Source organism: Sinocyclocheilus anshuiensis, unplaced genomic scaffold (assembly GCF_001515605.1).
Source record: "Sinocyclocheilus anshuiensis isolate Anshui unplaced genomic scaffold, SAMN03320099.WGS_v1.1 scaffold1423, whole genome shotgun sequence".
NCBI lineage: Eukaryota > Metazoa > Chordata > Actinopteri > Cypriniformes > Cyprinidae > Sinocyclocheilus > Sinocyclocheilus anshuiensis.
In genome coordinates, this window is record NW_015536552.1 from 454,475 (window position 1) to 468,053 (window position 13,579).

A 13,579-nucleotide genomic window follows, 5' to 3' on the forward strand; every position below is an offset into this window, starting at 1 on the left:
TATATATAAAAATTACATTTACATTTGTACCGTTAACATACATATTTTTCAATTGAATTTTTTTAACCATTTATTTTTCTTTTTTTCTCTTTCACAGTGTACAAAAAAGTTAGCAAAATTATTTTATAGTTGCACATATACTGCAAAAATGATAATTTCTGCTAAATGTATCTAGTAATTGATTGTTGCACCAGAGGAATATTGAAAACATCGAAATATCAAAGGAAATGCTCCAGCCTCAACTAGATCGATTTATTAACAGCGTGTGTGGTGTGTGGCAAAAACATTACAAGAACAAGGCCACTGCTACTTTAGAACCCATTTTAAACCAGCACAAACACACACACTCCACTTGCCATTGTCTGCTGTAAAAGCCCAAGTCGCCAATGCATACCATCGAGGTCTCCATGGAGGGCTGTATACTGCGAAAGCTGGGTCAGAGAAGGATAGAATGGGATGGAGTGCAAGGAACAGAGATAGAGTTGACAAAATCACATTAGCTTGGGTGAATGATTAGGACAGCGAGTTTGCAACTAAATGGTCCTCCTCCCAAAGAGGCCTCCTGATCCCTACTGCCTTTACGAACAGCGTCCCACTGAGACTCTGCTATCATCAATGTACTGTTATTAATACAACTGCTCGCTCACCTGGAGTCCAGTTCCCTCTGTAAACACGGAGGAGAGACCAGAAGTGGTGACGGGCCTCGGGAAGACATCTGTGGAGAGTAAAAGAAGTAGAACTTAAAACCTAACCAAAGTTGAATGGAAATACGGAGACCACAATCTACGCCTTTTAGCATTTTAGGATTTCCCCTGAAGTCCGCTTATAATGTTAGTCAAGATTTCTTGCACCAAAAAACAAACAATGTAATTTTTCCACATTGTCTCTGACAATTTCAAATGAAAGATTTTTGTTTTTGAAAGAAATTCAAATTCAGTTATTTTATTTAGCAAGTATGCATTAAACTGTTCAAAAGTGACAGTAAAACATTTAAAGAGTTACAAAAGATTTCAAATAAATGCTGTTTTTTTTTTTTAAACTTCCTATTTATCAAAGATAAAAAATGCATTATAGTTTCCACAAAGCAGCACGAATGACTTCTGTGACACTGAAGACTGGAGTAATGGCTGCTGTAAATTCAGCATTGCGTCACAGGAAATTTTTACATATTTTTTTATTAATTACGTATTTTTGTATTTTTAATAAACACAGCCTTGGTGAGCATAAGAGACCTCCTTCAAAAACATTAAACAAATCGTACCAACCCCAAACTTTAAATGGTAGTGCATATAGACTTCTATATATAAATTATTATTGGCTAATTTCTTCACATGTAAAACTACCCACTCTGTTAATGTGCTTATGGTTGCAACATTGTGATGATTTCTGAATGACCTGTTTTTCCATAAATGATCTGGTTGTACTAGGAAGGGAATGTAAGCGGAATTCAAAAAAAGCAAGATCATGCAGTTTTTCTCTGATATGACCCGTTTAAAACCTTGAACAGTACCTGTAGCTCTGATCTGACAATGTCAGAGTATGCTTTATGCGTCGGGGCTCTTATTTTTCGAGTGCCATTAAGATCTTCTTCACTGCTGCCAGACAGCAACATATCGTTGGTCACTGAAGAGACACAGAACCACATTCAGGGTCAAATTCATCTAGTAACGGTGACTAAAACATTAAAATAGTAAAATTAAGTTTTACTCAAAGGTACCTTGAGAAAGGGCCAAGCTGTCCTTCAATTTTCTGTATTGGACCAACAGAAGATGGAGTTCCTCTATGTGTCGATCCTTCAGAAACAAAATGGAGTTGATGTTTAGTCTATAAACAAACCCCTCTACCCGTTACAAAATGCATGCTGCTTCCTGCAGATTTTGGACCTGTTAATAAATGCAAAGTGCACAGATGCTGACTTACCTTTTCATTATTGGCAGCTATTAGCGTCTCCATTCCAGTTTTTAACCTCTGCAGCTCTTGATCTGGAACATAAAGAGCAAAACTCAGTTAATATATGCACCATTACATCATTATGGCAGTGTTGGGGAAGCTAGTTTAAATTATAAGTAGCATTAGACTTTCAATGTAGTTAGACTACAAGCAAGATTCGCTAATATGCAGTTACATACACTAATCTACTTGCAAAAACAAACTTCATTAGATGATTTTTTTTAGATATCAAACTCAGAGTTTAGATTCAACCCTAATTAAACACACCTGATCCAACTAATCAAGTCCTTCAGGCTTATTTAAAAACTACATGGTATGTGTGTTGGAGCAGGGCTGGAACTAAACTCTGCAGGGCTCCGGCCCTCCAGGAATTGAGTTTGACACCCCTGATCTAAATGATATAATTCATAATTTGATCTGAGACATATATTTCTGACTCAAAAACCAATGGAAGTTTTGAACAAATGAACACTGATTAGGTTGACAGCATCAAAACTGAATGTGTAAATTTACAATAAATACAATACTAGAATACACCCTAATTTAAATGAACATAGATATGCACAGCAGATTTAATGAAATATTCTGGAGTATATGAAAAACATTTAGGACAAATTGATTGACTAGAAAGAATTCGACTTTGATTTACTAGAATGAATGAACTTTTCTGAACTACAGTTAAGCTAAATAAAATGTTGCTACTTTTAGTTAGTTACTCATCCAACACTGCATTGTGGTGACACACTTCATTTACAAAACACACTGAGAGATGATGTTGAGGTAAACCAGCCCTCCAGGGAAAAAAAAGTCTCTGTTGTTAAGTGACAGTCCAGAAAAGTTCAGAAAGACGTGATGGTCTTTCTGAAGGTTTGCACTCTTTAAAACAACATTCTCTCTAAGTGTGTACATGCTTGTCCAGGTTGACACATGCTTTTTAGCCAAGCAGTGATTTATTTCAAGACTCATGCTCAGACAAACTGCCTCTGTCACGTCAGTTACCTCAACATCATCCTGCAGCATTAACCTGGTTAGAGCTGGCTGACCACCTCAGCTAAATTAAGTGAACCAGCTACCATGTTTGAAAAACCAGCATGACCTCCTTAAACTAGTATGACCTAGTATTTCCAGCAAGGAAACCTTCCTTCACAACACCATATATAGAAATAAATTTATTATTTTTTATACTTTATAGTATACATTTTTATTAATAATATTTTCTAATTATTGTGCAATATATTTAACATCACATAATAAAGAATTACAAATAAAATCTAATAATTCAATATTATAAATCAATTTATAATATTATATTTGCTTTTTTTAAATGTATAATATAATATTTTATATATTACATTTGAAACTTTATACTGCATACTTTAATTATTATTAATATTATTTTCTAATTGTGTATTACATTTAACTTCACATATACAAAGGTTTACACCGTCTTTTCACACACTGTGATGACTGAGTAATACTTCACAGTCAATAAAATACACCCACTATTGGGCTGTTAATAATGCACAAATTATGAGATTAACTGCTAAAATGTGCTAAAATGAAGTTCAGCAACATACAAAACATAGTAGCTGTGAGTAGTTGATTCATCCTTTCTTTGAACTGGCCCTGGTACTATATTAATGAGTTTTAGCTCACAGACCCATGGGAAAGCAAAGAGTGGCTGCGGGGTGTGACGAGCATGATTCAGCCACTTAACACCCACTCCACACACACACACACACACACACACACACACACAATCAAACACATACACGCTCTCACACACTCACACTGCATACACACACACACAATCAAACACATACACGCTCTCTCACACACACACACTGCATGCTCAAAACACACAGGGGGACAGCATGGGAGGATCTGAAATGTGACTTTGAAATGTGCGCTTACGTTTGTCTCTCAGCTTTCTCTTACACACTTCCTCTACAACAGGAAGTGGTGAAGAGCGGAGGTAGTGATTACCAAAAAGATCCATATGTTAGTCATTTCAACACACACACATAAACATTTTTCAGCACACATCGTCACTCCCATGCAGCTAGTATTTGGTACTTTCCACAAACAGGGTAAACATCAGTGTCAGATTATTATATTATACAAAGCAGCAGAGGCATAAAAAACTGTGTGAACACTATTATAGACTGTATGATAGATAAATTATCATCTAATGTAAAATTAATCTAGCATCATCCTTGTTACCCATGTTATCATAAGAATTTTTTTTATTTAATTTAATTGATGGGAAATAGAAGTTAATTTCAAATCAACATTTGTTCTTAAACTTAATTTTGGCTAAATTTGCAACCCTGTTACTCATTTCTGCATACACACACACACACACAAACTTATTTAGAAATGCATACATTTTGTCTATTTGATTTTGATGTTTCTTTGATGTTTATTGCTAGAAAATAGCAAAATTCAACAGTCAAACTAATCAGGGTTTAAAACCATCCTTAAGACTTCATTTTTAAGGGTTTCAGGTCCTATTTTGTACCTTATTAGTGGAAAGTGTCTTTTATTAATGTAATGCTAAATTATTCTGCACTAAGGCCTCAGTAGGCCTCACTTCAGCAACCGTTAGGATTTAATCTTCTTAGAGGTACCTCTCTCTGTGATGTCATTGTTGATGGTTCCTCGGGACAGAAGCTGATTCTGTAGACACTCGATTTCAGCATTCTTCGTAGCAAGCAGCTGCTGGAGTTTGGCAATCTCAGTCTAAAAAAACACTTTAGCAGATTAGCACATTTCAGATCACAGTGAAAATATCTTTAGATTAAACCACCATTTTATTAACATTTTCATTTAAGAAAAAAGAAAACAAGGTCCACAGTTTACACAACGGTGTATCTTAATATGAATGCTTTTTGGGAGAACAGGGGAATCTGACACTGACAACACAAAAGTGACAGGCACAATAGGGTTAAATACAGGTTAAAATGACCTTCCCCATTTTGGGGGGTGATAAATGGTACATTCACACTTAAAAACACCCACTATATTGTCACAAAATAGGGAAAAAAAAGTTGGACTACCACAAACAAGTAAGATTTTTCGGTTTCATATGTAGAATATTGCTACCGTTCATATCCACCTTTTTCTTGTCGTAAAAATGGGCACGGCCATTTGTAAATTCTATGGGTCTGGCTTCCGGTCTCATCTGCATCCACTCCGTCCAGCTATTTTTAGCTGAACAAAACAGTTCGTTTTGCTGCTTGATATTGAAAGTTGGTGTGTCTTATCATATTATTTGAATGTATTATCTGAATTATGAACACACTGGTTTGTAGTGCAAACAGTTTTACCGTTTACTGCACGTTGTTATTCTCCTCGTTATTTACCTATAGCGGCTAATGAACCGGAAGTCTCACCAACAGGCTTACTTCCGCGTTGAAGAAAAAGGTGGATACCACCACCAAAATGCTAGCACAACTCTCTGACATGATTTCCCAGAAAACCCATTCAAGTAGCTATGCTGGAACTACAGTAGGCTACAAGGTTGAAAAAAGGCACAAAATTATTTATTTTGAGCTGAATTAACAAACACAAAAACTCTTTCCACACTGTAGCTTTCTAGCTAGCTAAATCAAGATAACAGATTTCAGACTCTCGCATTACATCATCTTGAAGAGATCACACATCATCCCCATCAGAACTTTGAGACTGGCTAAAACTTCTTTGGCAGCAGATTCCTTACATCAGTGTCCTAACCTTGTAAATGCTCAAATGTTAGCACATAGCATGACATATGACCCTCCTGTAATTTCTGTGCCACCAACAGCACCACAAATAAACATTCCCTCATCAGCCATTGTTTAGTCAAACATGAGAGAAGGTTGCGTGGGTAGTAACAGGCAAACATGACTAAACTAGGGAAAAAGGATTTGTAGTATTTCATTACAGGCTATAGAAGACAATAAGACATGATGAAATGTACATAAAGAATGTGCTGTATGTACAGATATAGTGTGTGAATCTGTTTACATCCCAACTGCTCAACCCTTGTTCCCAAGATGGACAGTCCCGACAATCTACCAGAGAATGAAGTCATACGAACCCAAACTAACGAGCAAGTACTCACACAAACAGAGATAGATGATCTATAGTAACCCTTCCACATGTTCAGTTTCCCTACACTGCTCATTTCCACACATAATGTGGTTTAAAAGATTGCCGCTAGACCATGTGGAGCTCTATCCTTGGCTAAAGCTCTTGAGCAATTGCAAGCCGTCTAAACGGGTCACCATTAAAAACTGGGGATCATGAAGCTGCAAGATTATCGTAAAATATTTAGTGAAGAGCTTGTCAACAACTGACCGAGTACCAATCAGTTATGTAAAACGGGTGTCTAATCTCTTTCTTGGAGGGCCACCTTCCTGCAAAGTTTACCTCCAGCACATCTCCCTGAAAGTTTTGAGTGATCCTCAAAAGTGTGATTATGTGGTATAGGTTTGTTTAATTGGGGTTGTAGCTAAGCTCTACAGGATAGTGGCCCGGATTGGATGCCCCTGACATAAAACAAATATAGATGGAAGAGGGTTCAAGAGGCACAAGGACTGGGAGCTCGGAGAGGCATAACAACCAAAGGAGTGGACATTTTCAAGGAACTATGACAAAGCTTGGAAAATGTAGACTTCCTGAGCAGAAGTGGAAATATTATGAAATCAACCCTGTCTTAAATGGCACTCTTGATGCAAACTTGCGGTCATGTGGTCTTTCATTTTTGGGTGTCCCTATGGTCCACGAGACCGTAGGTTGTCCCATTTTATGATTCAAAAGGGTACTCCCCATGTGTCATCAACAGATCTTGAAGGAAGCTATAGTGGTCAGTTATCCAGCAACATTACGTCATGTGAACTCAAAGGACCGCATGGACTGAGGGTGCCATTTTGGGACAGGGCCATCATCACCCTCTCCTTTGTGTCATACTACTCAGGGAGGATGACAAGGGATAAGGAGGGGGAGCAGGGTTAAGCACCTGAGCTGTCCGACAGCTCTCCTCCCAATGCTGTCGTTCTACCTGAGTGTGCTCGACCGTGAGCTTCAGTGTAGAAAGCTTGGTCATGAGCGACTGGTAACAGACATGGAGGGAATAGGTGATAGAAAGCTGAAGGAAGAGAAAGCCAGAGGGACGTTCATTATGCTAAGAGCTTAAGAGATTGTGAGAGTGCAGTGAACAATTGAATAAAAAGTATGTATAGAAGAGTTACGGGATCAGGGCAAGAAATTGCATTGACAAGAGTTTGCATTTAAGGTTAAGCCAATATGGCTAAAGAGACTGTTAGTAAATGCTGATAGGGCAGTTAAAGTTCATAATGAACAATACAGAACGACAAGATACTAGACTAAAGGCTAATAGGAGTCCAGATTAAATATGCATTACCTTAGTGGCTTTGAGCTTCCTTTCATATTGTGATTTCTCACCCTCCAGTTCTTCAACTTTGCTCTTAAGGCGGCTAAGCTCTTGTAACAAAGCCTGATGAAAAAACAGAAACAAAGAAGAACAAATTACACACCACCTTGCAGTGGCAAATATCCAACCATTCTGGCAACTGCTCCTGGAAAAACTATGCTTCTGTCTAAGGTACAGAGCCCCTAAATTGACTTTGCAGAAAAATAAAACCCTGAGACTTTCTTGTGCATGTGGAAAAATGTTCTTGTGTGCACTCGAAAGTTCTATGGGCTTTTTTCCTACAAATTCCACTTCAGGGGTTCCATGCTAAGGTCATTCATATCAATACAAAGGAATTCAGGAGAAAGGGTTTGGACTGACCCATGAAACCCACACACCGTGCAGTTAAAACACAAGAAAGCTCTGGAGAGTCCTGGAAAACCTTATTAGTTTCTTAAAAAGATAACTTGGGTCCTCAAAAACTGCCCAAATTGATCAAGGAAAAGAATCTAATAGAGTCACCACTAAGCCCACAAAACTTCTGGAAGCTCTCTGGATCTACGCAGCAACCGTTAGCGTTAGTGAACTTCCATCATGCAGGTTTACACCCAAAATAATTAATGACATTCTGTCATCGGAACACACTGCAAACACCAGTAACCATGAGATTCCCACAGTTGAGTCCACAGACAAATTGGATTCACTGTAGGAAGAGGCCGTTAGTAGTAATTCCTGTTGAAGTGTCCAAAAGTGAGATGGGGGAATGGTTATGTTTTAGGATAAAGCAAGGAGGTAAAAAGGCGGTCTTGAAGTAAGTCCACCACATAATGAGGATCTGCCTACATTCTCTCCTCTACTTCTACAGCAGCAGCTGCATTCCTCAGCATCAGAGGCACCAGGGCCCACATCGGGGCTCTGGTCGAGAGCCTCGCGTGTGCCACTGTCCCCCAGGCTCTCCAGGGCTCGCTGCTCCTGGATGCGATTGCTGATTTCCTCCTGGAATTTACACATCTGCTCCTGTAGTTCACTAATTAGATTAACCACACTCTGAGAGAGCAAAAACAAGAAAGCCAGAAAAAAGGAAAACGTTGATCAGATTTGGAAACACGGTTACACATAGACATAGGTGGTCTTATGACTAATCGGAGTTCTCTGAATAGGCATATTCATTTTTGGCTTTGTGGACTTTAGGTTTTAGAATCTAATAAGTCACATGTCCACTCCAGACAAGTATTTCTGGAGGTTCAGGTTCAGTTTTCTTTAGCATTTGGCCCTGTGGACTTTTAGAAAAGAAATTCTCTTAAAACAAACTTAAAAAAAAAAAAAATAAATCTGTCCACAACCAATGCCCAACAGTGTGTATACACATACCTTCCATGTTGTCAGCATTTTTTAATGTTTTATGCTTGAAATAACGTTCTTCTGTATAAATGGTAAAGGTGGTGAAGGGACCTGCATTGTGACCTACTGTTTGCCGGTAAAAAAAATTTACTGACCTACTTTTCAATTTAAAGAAGGGTCTATATGAGGACAAGCTTTTCTGGGAACCAATATACTGCATTTCAGAGGATAAAATGCAGGTGCTTGTGATTCAAATAAATGTTGGGCATCTGTAATACTTAATCTGTGACGTATGACGGTACCATGCACCAATTACAAGATCTGACTTTAGCAAGGAGCATGTTAATGTTCAGTTTGTTTTTCACTTGTGAACAAGTGAATGATTAGTCAGGCTAATCTTGGCTATTCTGACAGAAATGCAAAGGCTGTCAGCCAGCGGAAGTTTAATATGATATTCCTTGTTGATGCTAAAGCTGATGATAAGGCACACGTTCCACGCTTATATTTAGCTCTATGCTGAAGGTTTGAGAGTGGAGGAGATGTGTGTGGTGAAAGTGTTTTGCGCCTGTGGTATGTTCAAAGTGAATTTCAGCCTTTCCGTCCTGTTGAATGGAGCCTTGCAGCTGTCACCCTTTAGGCCAGTGTTTGTTGATGCAACAAATGCAAGGACAGCTCTGTTACCACAGAACGAAGAGTGTGCAGTAACATTATGGATTTATGAGAAAAAATTTAAGAAAGAAGCCTTTCCTTCGCTTTTTGCTTCATTTCTAAAGGTGAATGACACCCATTGCAGATATGTGTTAAAAAGCATGTGCATGTTGTGTGCAGCTGAACACTCGTCAAGACAAGCACTGAGCACTTCTGGCATCTGTCATTTTGTGCTCATCAAACTGCCTGTCACTATCTCCCATTTAGGCCCACCGCATGCTTTTGTGTCTCTACTGATTAGCATCTTCACTTATCAGCACACTGCCTTTTTGGCACTGGGAGCATTTGTGGTACGTGGGGTTGGAATGTGTGTGTGTACATATCTGAAAATCATGTTTCTGTAAGCACACTGTCAATGTGGAAAGGCTGAGTCTCTGTGATAGCCCGACTCAAACGAATGTCAAAGACATAACAATGAGACAACTATTGGCTCAGAGTCAAACTCCTTCCTGTTTTTGGTCTCTTTGAGTCCTTGGTATACTTACCTGAAATTAAACACCAGGAGAATGTTCACATACTAATTGAGAAATTGAAAAGCCTTCTAATGACTAATGACTTTTTCAATATAGACTGCACTCACAAAGAACAACTTTAAGCAGATGAAACATTTTGAGCCGAGGATACCAAGACAAATGTATATTCACTATGAAAATTCCCATGACTTTAAGCTTCTGTTAATATTAATGGCTCTTCAAGGCTTTGATTTCTCTGATAGTTCCAGGTTTTCCAATGGCTGTGGGAAACCCGTTCACTTGCTGTTTGGGAAAATGTTTTGAAAAAGGAACCATTCCATCTTTAGACAGAAAGCCAGAGATTTAGTATGCTCAAGAAAAATAAAGCACAGAACAGATGCTCCTTTAAAGTCTCTGCTTAGTCTGTTGGCTCGGCACACAGTGTATTACACTGCGAGTCTGAGAAGTAATTAGGTGTTAAGAGGCGATAAATCTACAGGATCTACATATACACACCACAACATAAACATGCCACCATGACTTCCCTGTCCCCTAGTTATGTTTCCATGCACCATATGGAAACATCAGATTAAATATCAGCTCAAAACCTTTTGAGCATGTTTACTGATCTTGTATTTCAACATGACGCTCTTGGTAACCACAATATTGTGCCTGAAATCAGTTTCTCTTCTATAGAACCATACACTTTTTTATTAATACACCTCTAAATGTATTTAACAACACATATACTGACATGGCTGCTTTCTGTGTGTGTGGTTTCAACTGAATTAGAGCCAACAGGTGGACAACAAAGACCTCAAAAAGACCTAAATAGCATCATTCAGTCAACCAAAATCATTCCTAGTCAACAAATCTAAACAAGTATAATTATTTAGAGAACTACAATAATATGATTTTAAACAAATACCATCTCTTAACAGATGAACCCATTGCCCTGTATGAACTGACAGACTGATACAGTACCTCGGCTTTATGATGTTGCTCCTGTTCATCAATGTGGTTGTGTTCCTCCTCCATGCTGACTAGCTTGAGTTTCAGATAGGAAACTTCATCCATGAGTTCCAGTTTCTGCGTCTCCAGTGAGGTTCGGCTGAGGAGCTCCTAAAGCACATGCACACACATTAGCGAACACATGGTGACACACAAATACACCCACACAGTTGTACTGTATACAGTAACAATCACACGGCACACAGACGCTCCTCGCTGCTCCACTGGCCAAGTTCTCTTACAGTAACGGTAAGTTATGCCGAAGCTAAGCGCCACTAAATATACTCAAGCAATGAACGCTATTTTTACTTCCTCTGCCTCTCTGGTGCCTGCATGTGAGAAAGTCAGGAGGGCCAAAAGAGGGAAACTTTGTTTCTCAGCATTCCTGATACTATGGGCTAAATTCAGCAGGACACGGAGAACCTTTGCTAACCAGTGTTTAAAAAGGGCATAAATTGTTTTGTGCACATAAGAAAACCTAAAAGCATTGTGGTGATATGATGATGGTATCAGATGGTAAAACTGTGGTATTTTGATATTTACTATTGTGCCGAATGATTACAATATTCCTACAGTATACCTTGAAAAACTACACAGTATTACAATGGTATCAGGTAAAAAATGGTCTGCCTCATGAACTTTTGTTTAGTAAATAGTTTGCCAAATGTATTAAATTCCCCCAAAATCAGTGCAGCAAAAAAAAAAAAAAAAAATGTGTCTGGTCCTAGTTATGCCTCATACTTTGACCAGAATTACCCTCAAACACACTGATGATTTTTTTTAAAAATCGCACAATCACTTCCTCTTTCACCTTATGTACTTCCCCCTTGTAGTTTCTAAATCAGAACACAAGTCCCTTGCCATTCTAACTATCAGAAAGCTCAGATGGTGTGCTCATGTCTCTAAATCTATTTTCTCATACTTAGTTTAATCTAGTAGTATGTATGTCAAGTGAGTCCCAGACATAGTGATGTTGGATGAAAACCAATGAATGCATCATAAAGTTTCTTGGTATATCGATGATCTCTTGCTTCTGTATAATACAGTGGACATGAGTCACAATCAGCCACCAACATCACAGATCATGGAGTCCAGCAATGGTTTTCAAGCTTTTCTGCTCCAAAAACCCTCATTGGCCACAATAAAAATGTAAAGGCTCCACAACTTTTCCAGCTGTTTGGGATTTACTGGATAAGAATTACATTACTACAACATATTACTAGAGTACACTAGAACACTCTAATTAACATTTCTCTTCAACAAATCTCTAAAACATTTCTACTCAATATAAATTAAAAATGTTACATATTACACTTACATATTATTGCTCTTTTGTTGGTTTTGATTGCCTTTTATTGTCCTCATTTGTAAGTCGCTTTGGGTAAGAGTGTCTGCTAAATGATTACATGCAAATAAATGTAATGTAAATGTAATATAGAGTTTTGAATTAATTAAAAATGTATATTCATAAAATGTACAAAAACACCCATGTAATAAGAGTAATAAGACATTACTTTAAATTACTTTATAATTGACATGACTTTTCCAGGTCTAGAAAGAAAAAAAAAAATCACGCTTTTATAATAAGCTCTTTTTTGTTGTTGTTTATTTTAGTTTTTTAAAGAACCACTGGAATAGATTAAGCTGTCACAACCAGAGGGGCACACACTTTTTGCAGTTGAACTCCTATTACCTACTATAAATCATTATTTAAAATATACTTCAAGTTAATGTGATCTAATGTGAATAAAATGAATTTTACAATGTTGCATTTTCACATTTGAATTAATGTGAAATGTTATTTTTCTTATAAAATCACTTTTACTTACTTTTTAATTAATACATTTTAATGAGCACAACTGTAACACAACTATGAGGGCTTACATTAAATTTCTATCAAAATCTCTTGAATCTCCTGCAATTACTTCAAAACCCTCTAGGGGTTCACAAACTTCCACTAGGGGGAAACCCTGGCTTAAACTATCCATAATCAGATAAATAAACTAAAACAGCTCTTTGCACTGTTGGTAAGACAGGGCTACATATTAAAAAGACACCAATGCGTCTCAGCCCAAGCAGGCCTTGGCGAACACCCTGACAAAGTCCTGCTTGGGCTGATATGTGTTGGTGTCTTTTTAAAGGGGTGGTTCACTGGTTTTTTTCTAGGCTTGATTGTGTTTATGGGGTGCAGTCTAACATGTGTTAATTCGTTTAAAAAAAAAAAACGCATTCTTTTTCACATAATTTACATTTATTCCACACCTCTCTGTCTCTTCTGAGAAACGCGCTGATCATTTCCTACTTTTATGAAGCCCCGCCCTCAGAAATAGGCGATGGGCTTTGATTGGTTAGCTAGCCCAGTGTGTTGTGATTGGCTAAACCGCCTCTAGTGCGTGTCTAAACGTCCCACCCCTCACCACAGTGGCATGTCCTCCGGTTGTATTGTAAACAACTGCGTCGCTAATATCGCTTATCAGTTTGAGCCCGGTTTATTGATTATGCTCAAACAGCAACATTACACACTAACTAACATTAAAAAATTGAAATCGCAATCAACCACCCCTTTAATATGTAGCCCTGTCTTAGAATAAAGGCGTTTTACCTTGCTGACTATGTGAGTGCCTGGACGTGGATTTTTTTTTTTGTTGTGCAAGGATCCACCTATTATAAAGAACTATGGTATTTAAGAAAACTGCCATGA

General features: G+C 37.9%; 1 protein-coding gene across 1 annotated transcript in view; it reads right to left on the reverse strand.

Annotated features, from left to right (window-relative positions):
• Window positions 1-13,579, reverse strand: part of LOC107701079 (liprin-beta-2-like) — a 46,453-nt gene that overhangs the window by 8,648 nt on the left and 24,226 nt on the right. The window contains exons 6-16 of the mRNA XM_016503015.1: window positions 10,852-10,989; window positions 8,210-8,413; window positions 7,358-7,450; window positions 6,953-7,081; window positions 4,581-4,692; window positions 3,865-3,897; window positions 1,921-1,982; window positions 1,718-1,793; window positions 1,511-1,623; window positions 648-715; window positions 357-431 (exon numbers count right to left, since the gene is read on the reverse strand). Coding sequence (XP_016358501.1) covers window positions 357-431; window positions 648-715; window positions 1,511-1,623; window positions 1,718-1,793; window positions 1,921-1,982; window positions 3,865-3,897; window positions 4,581-4,692; window positions 6,953-7,081; window positions 7,358-7,450; window positions 8,210-8,413; window positions 10,852-10,989 — 1,103 coding nt within the window. The remainder of the gene's footprint in view (window positions 1-356; window positions 432-647; window positions 716-1,510; window positions 1,624-1,717; window positions 1,794-1,920; window positions 1,983-3,864; window positions 3,898-4,580; window positions 4,693-6,952; window positions 7,082-7,357; window positions 7,451-8,209; window positions 8,414-10,851; window positions 10,990-13,579) is intronic.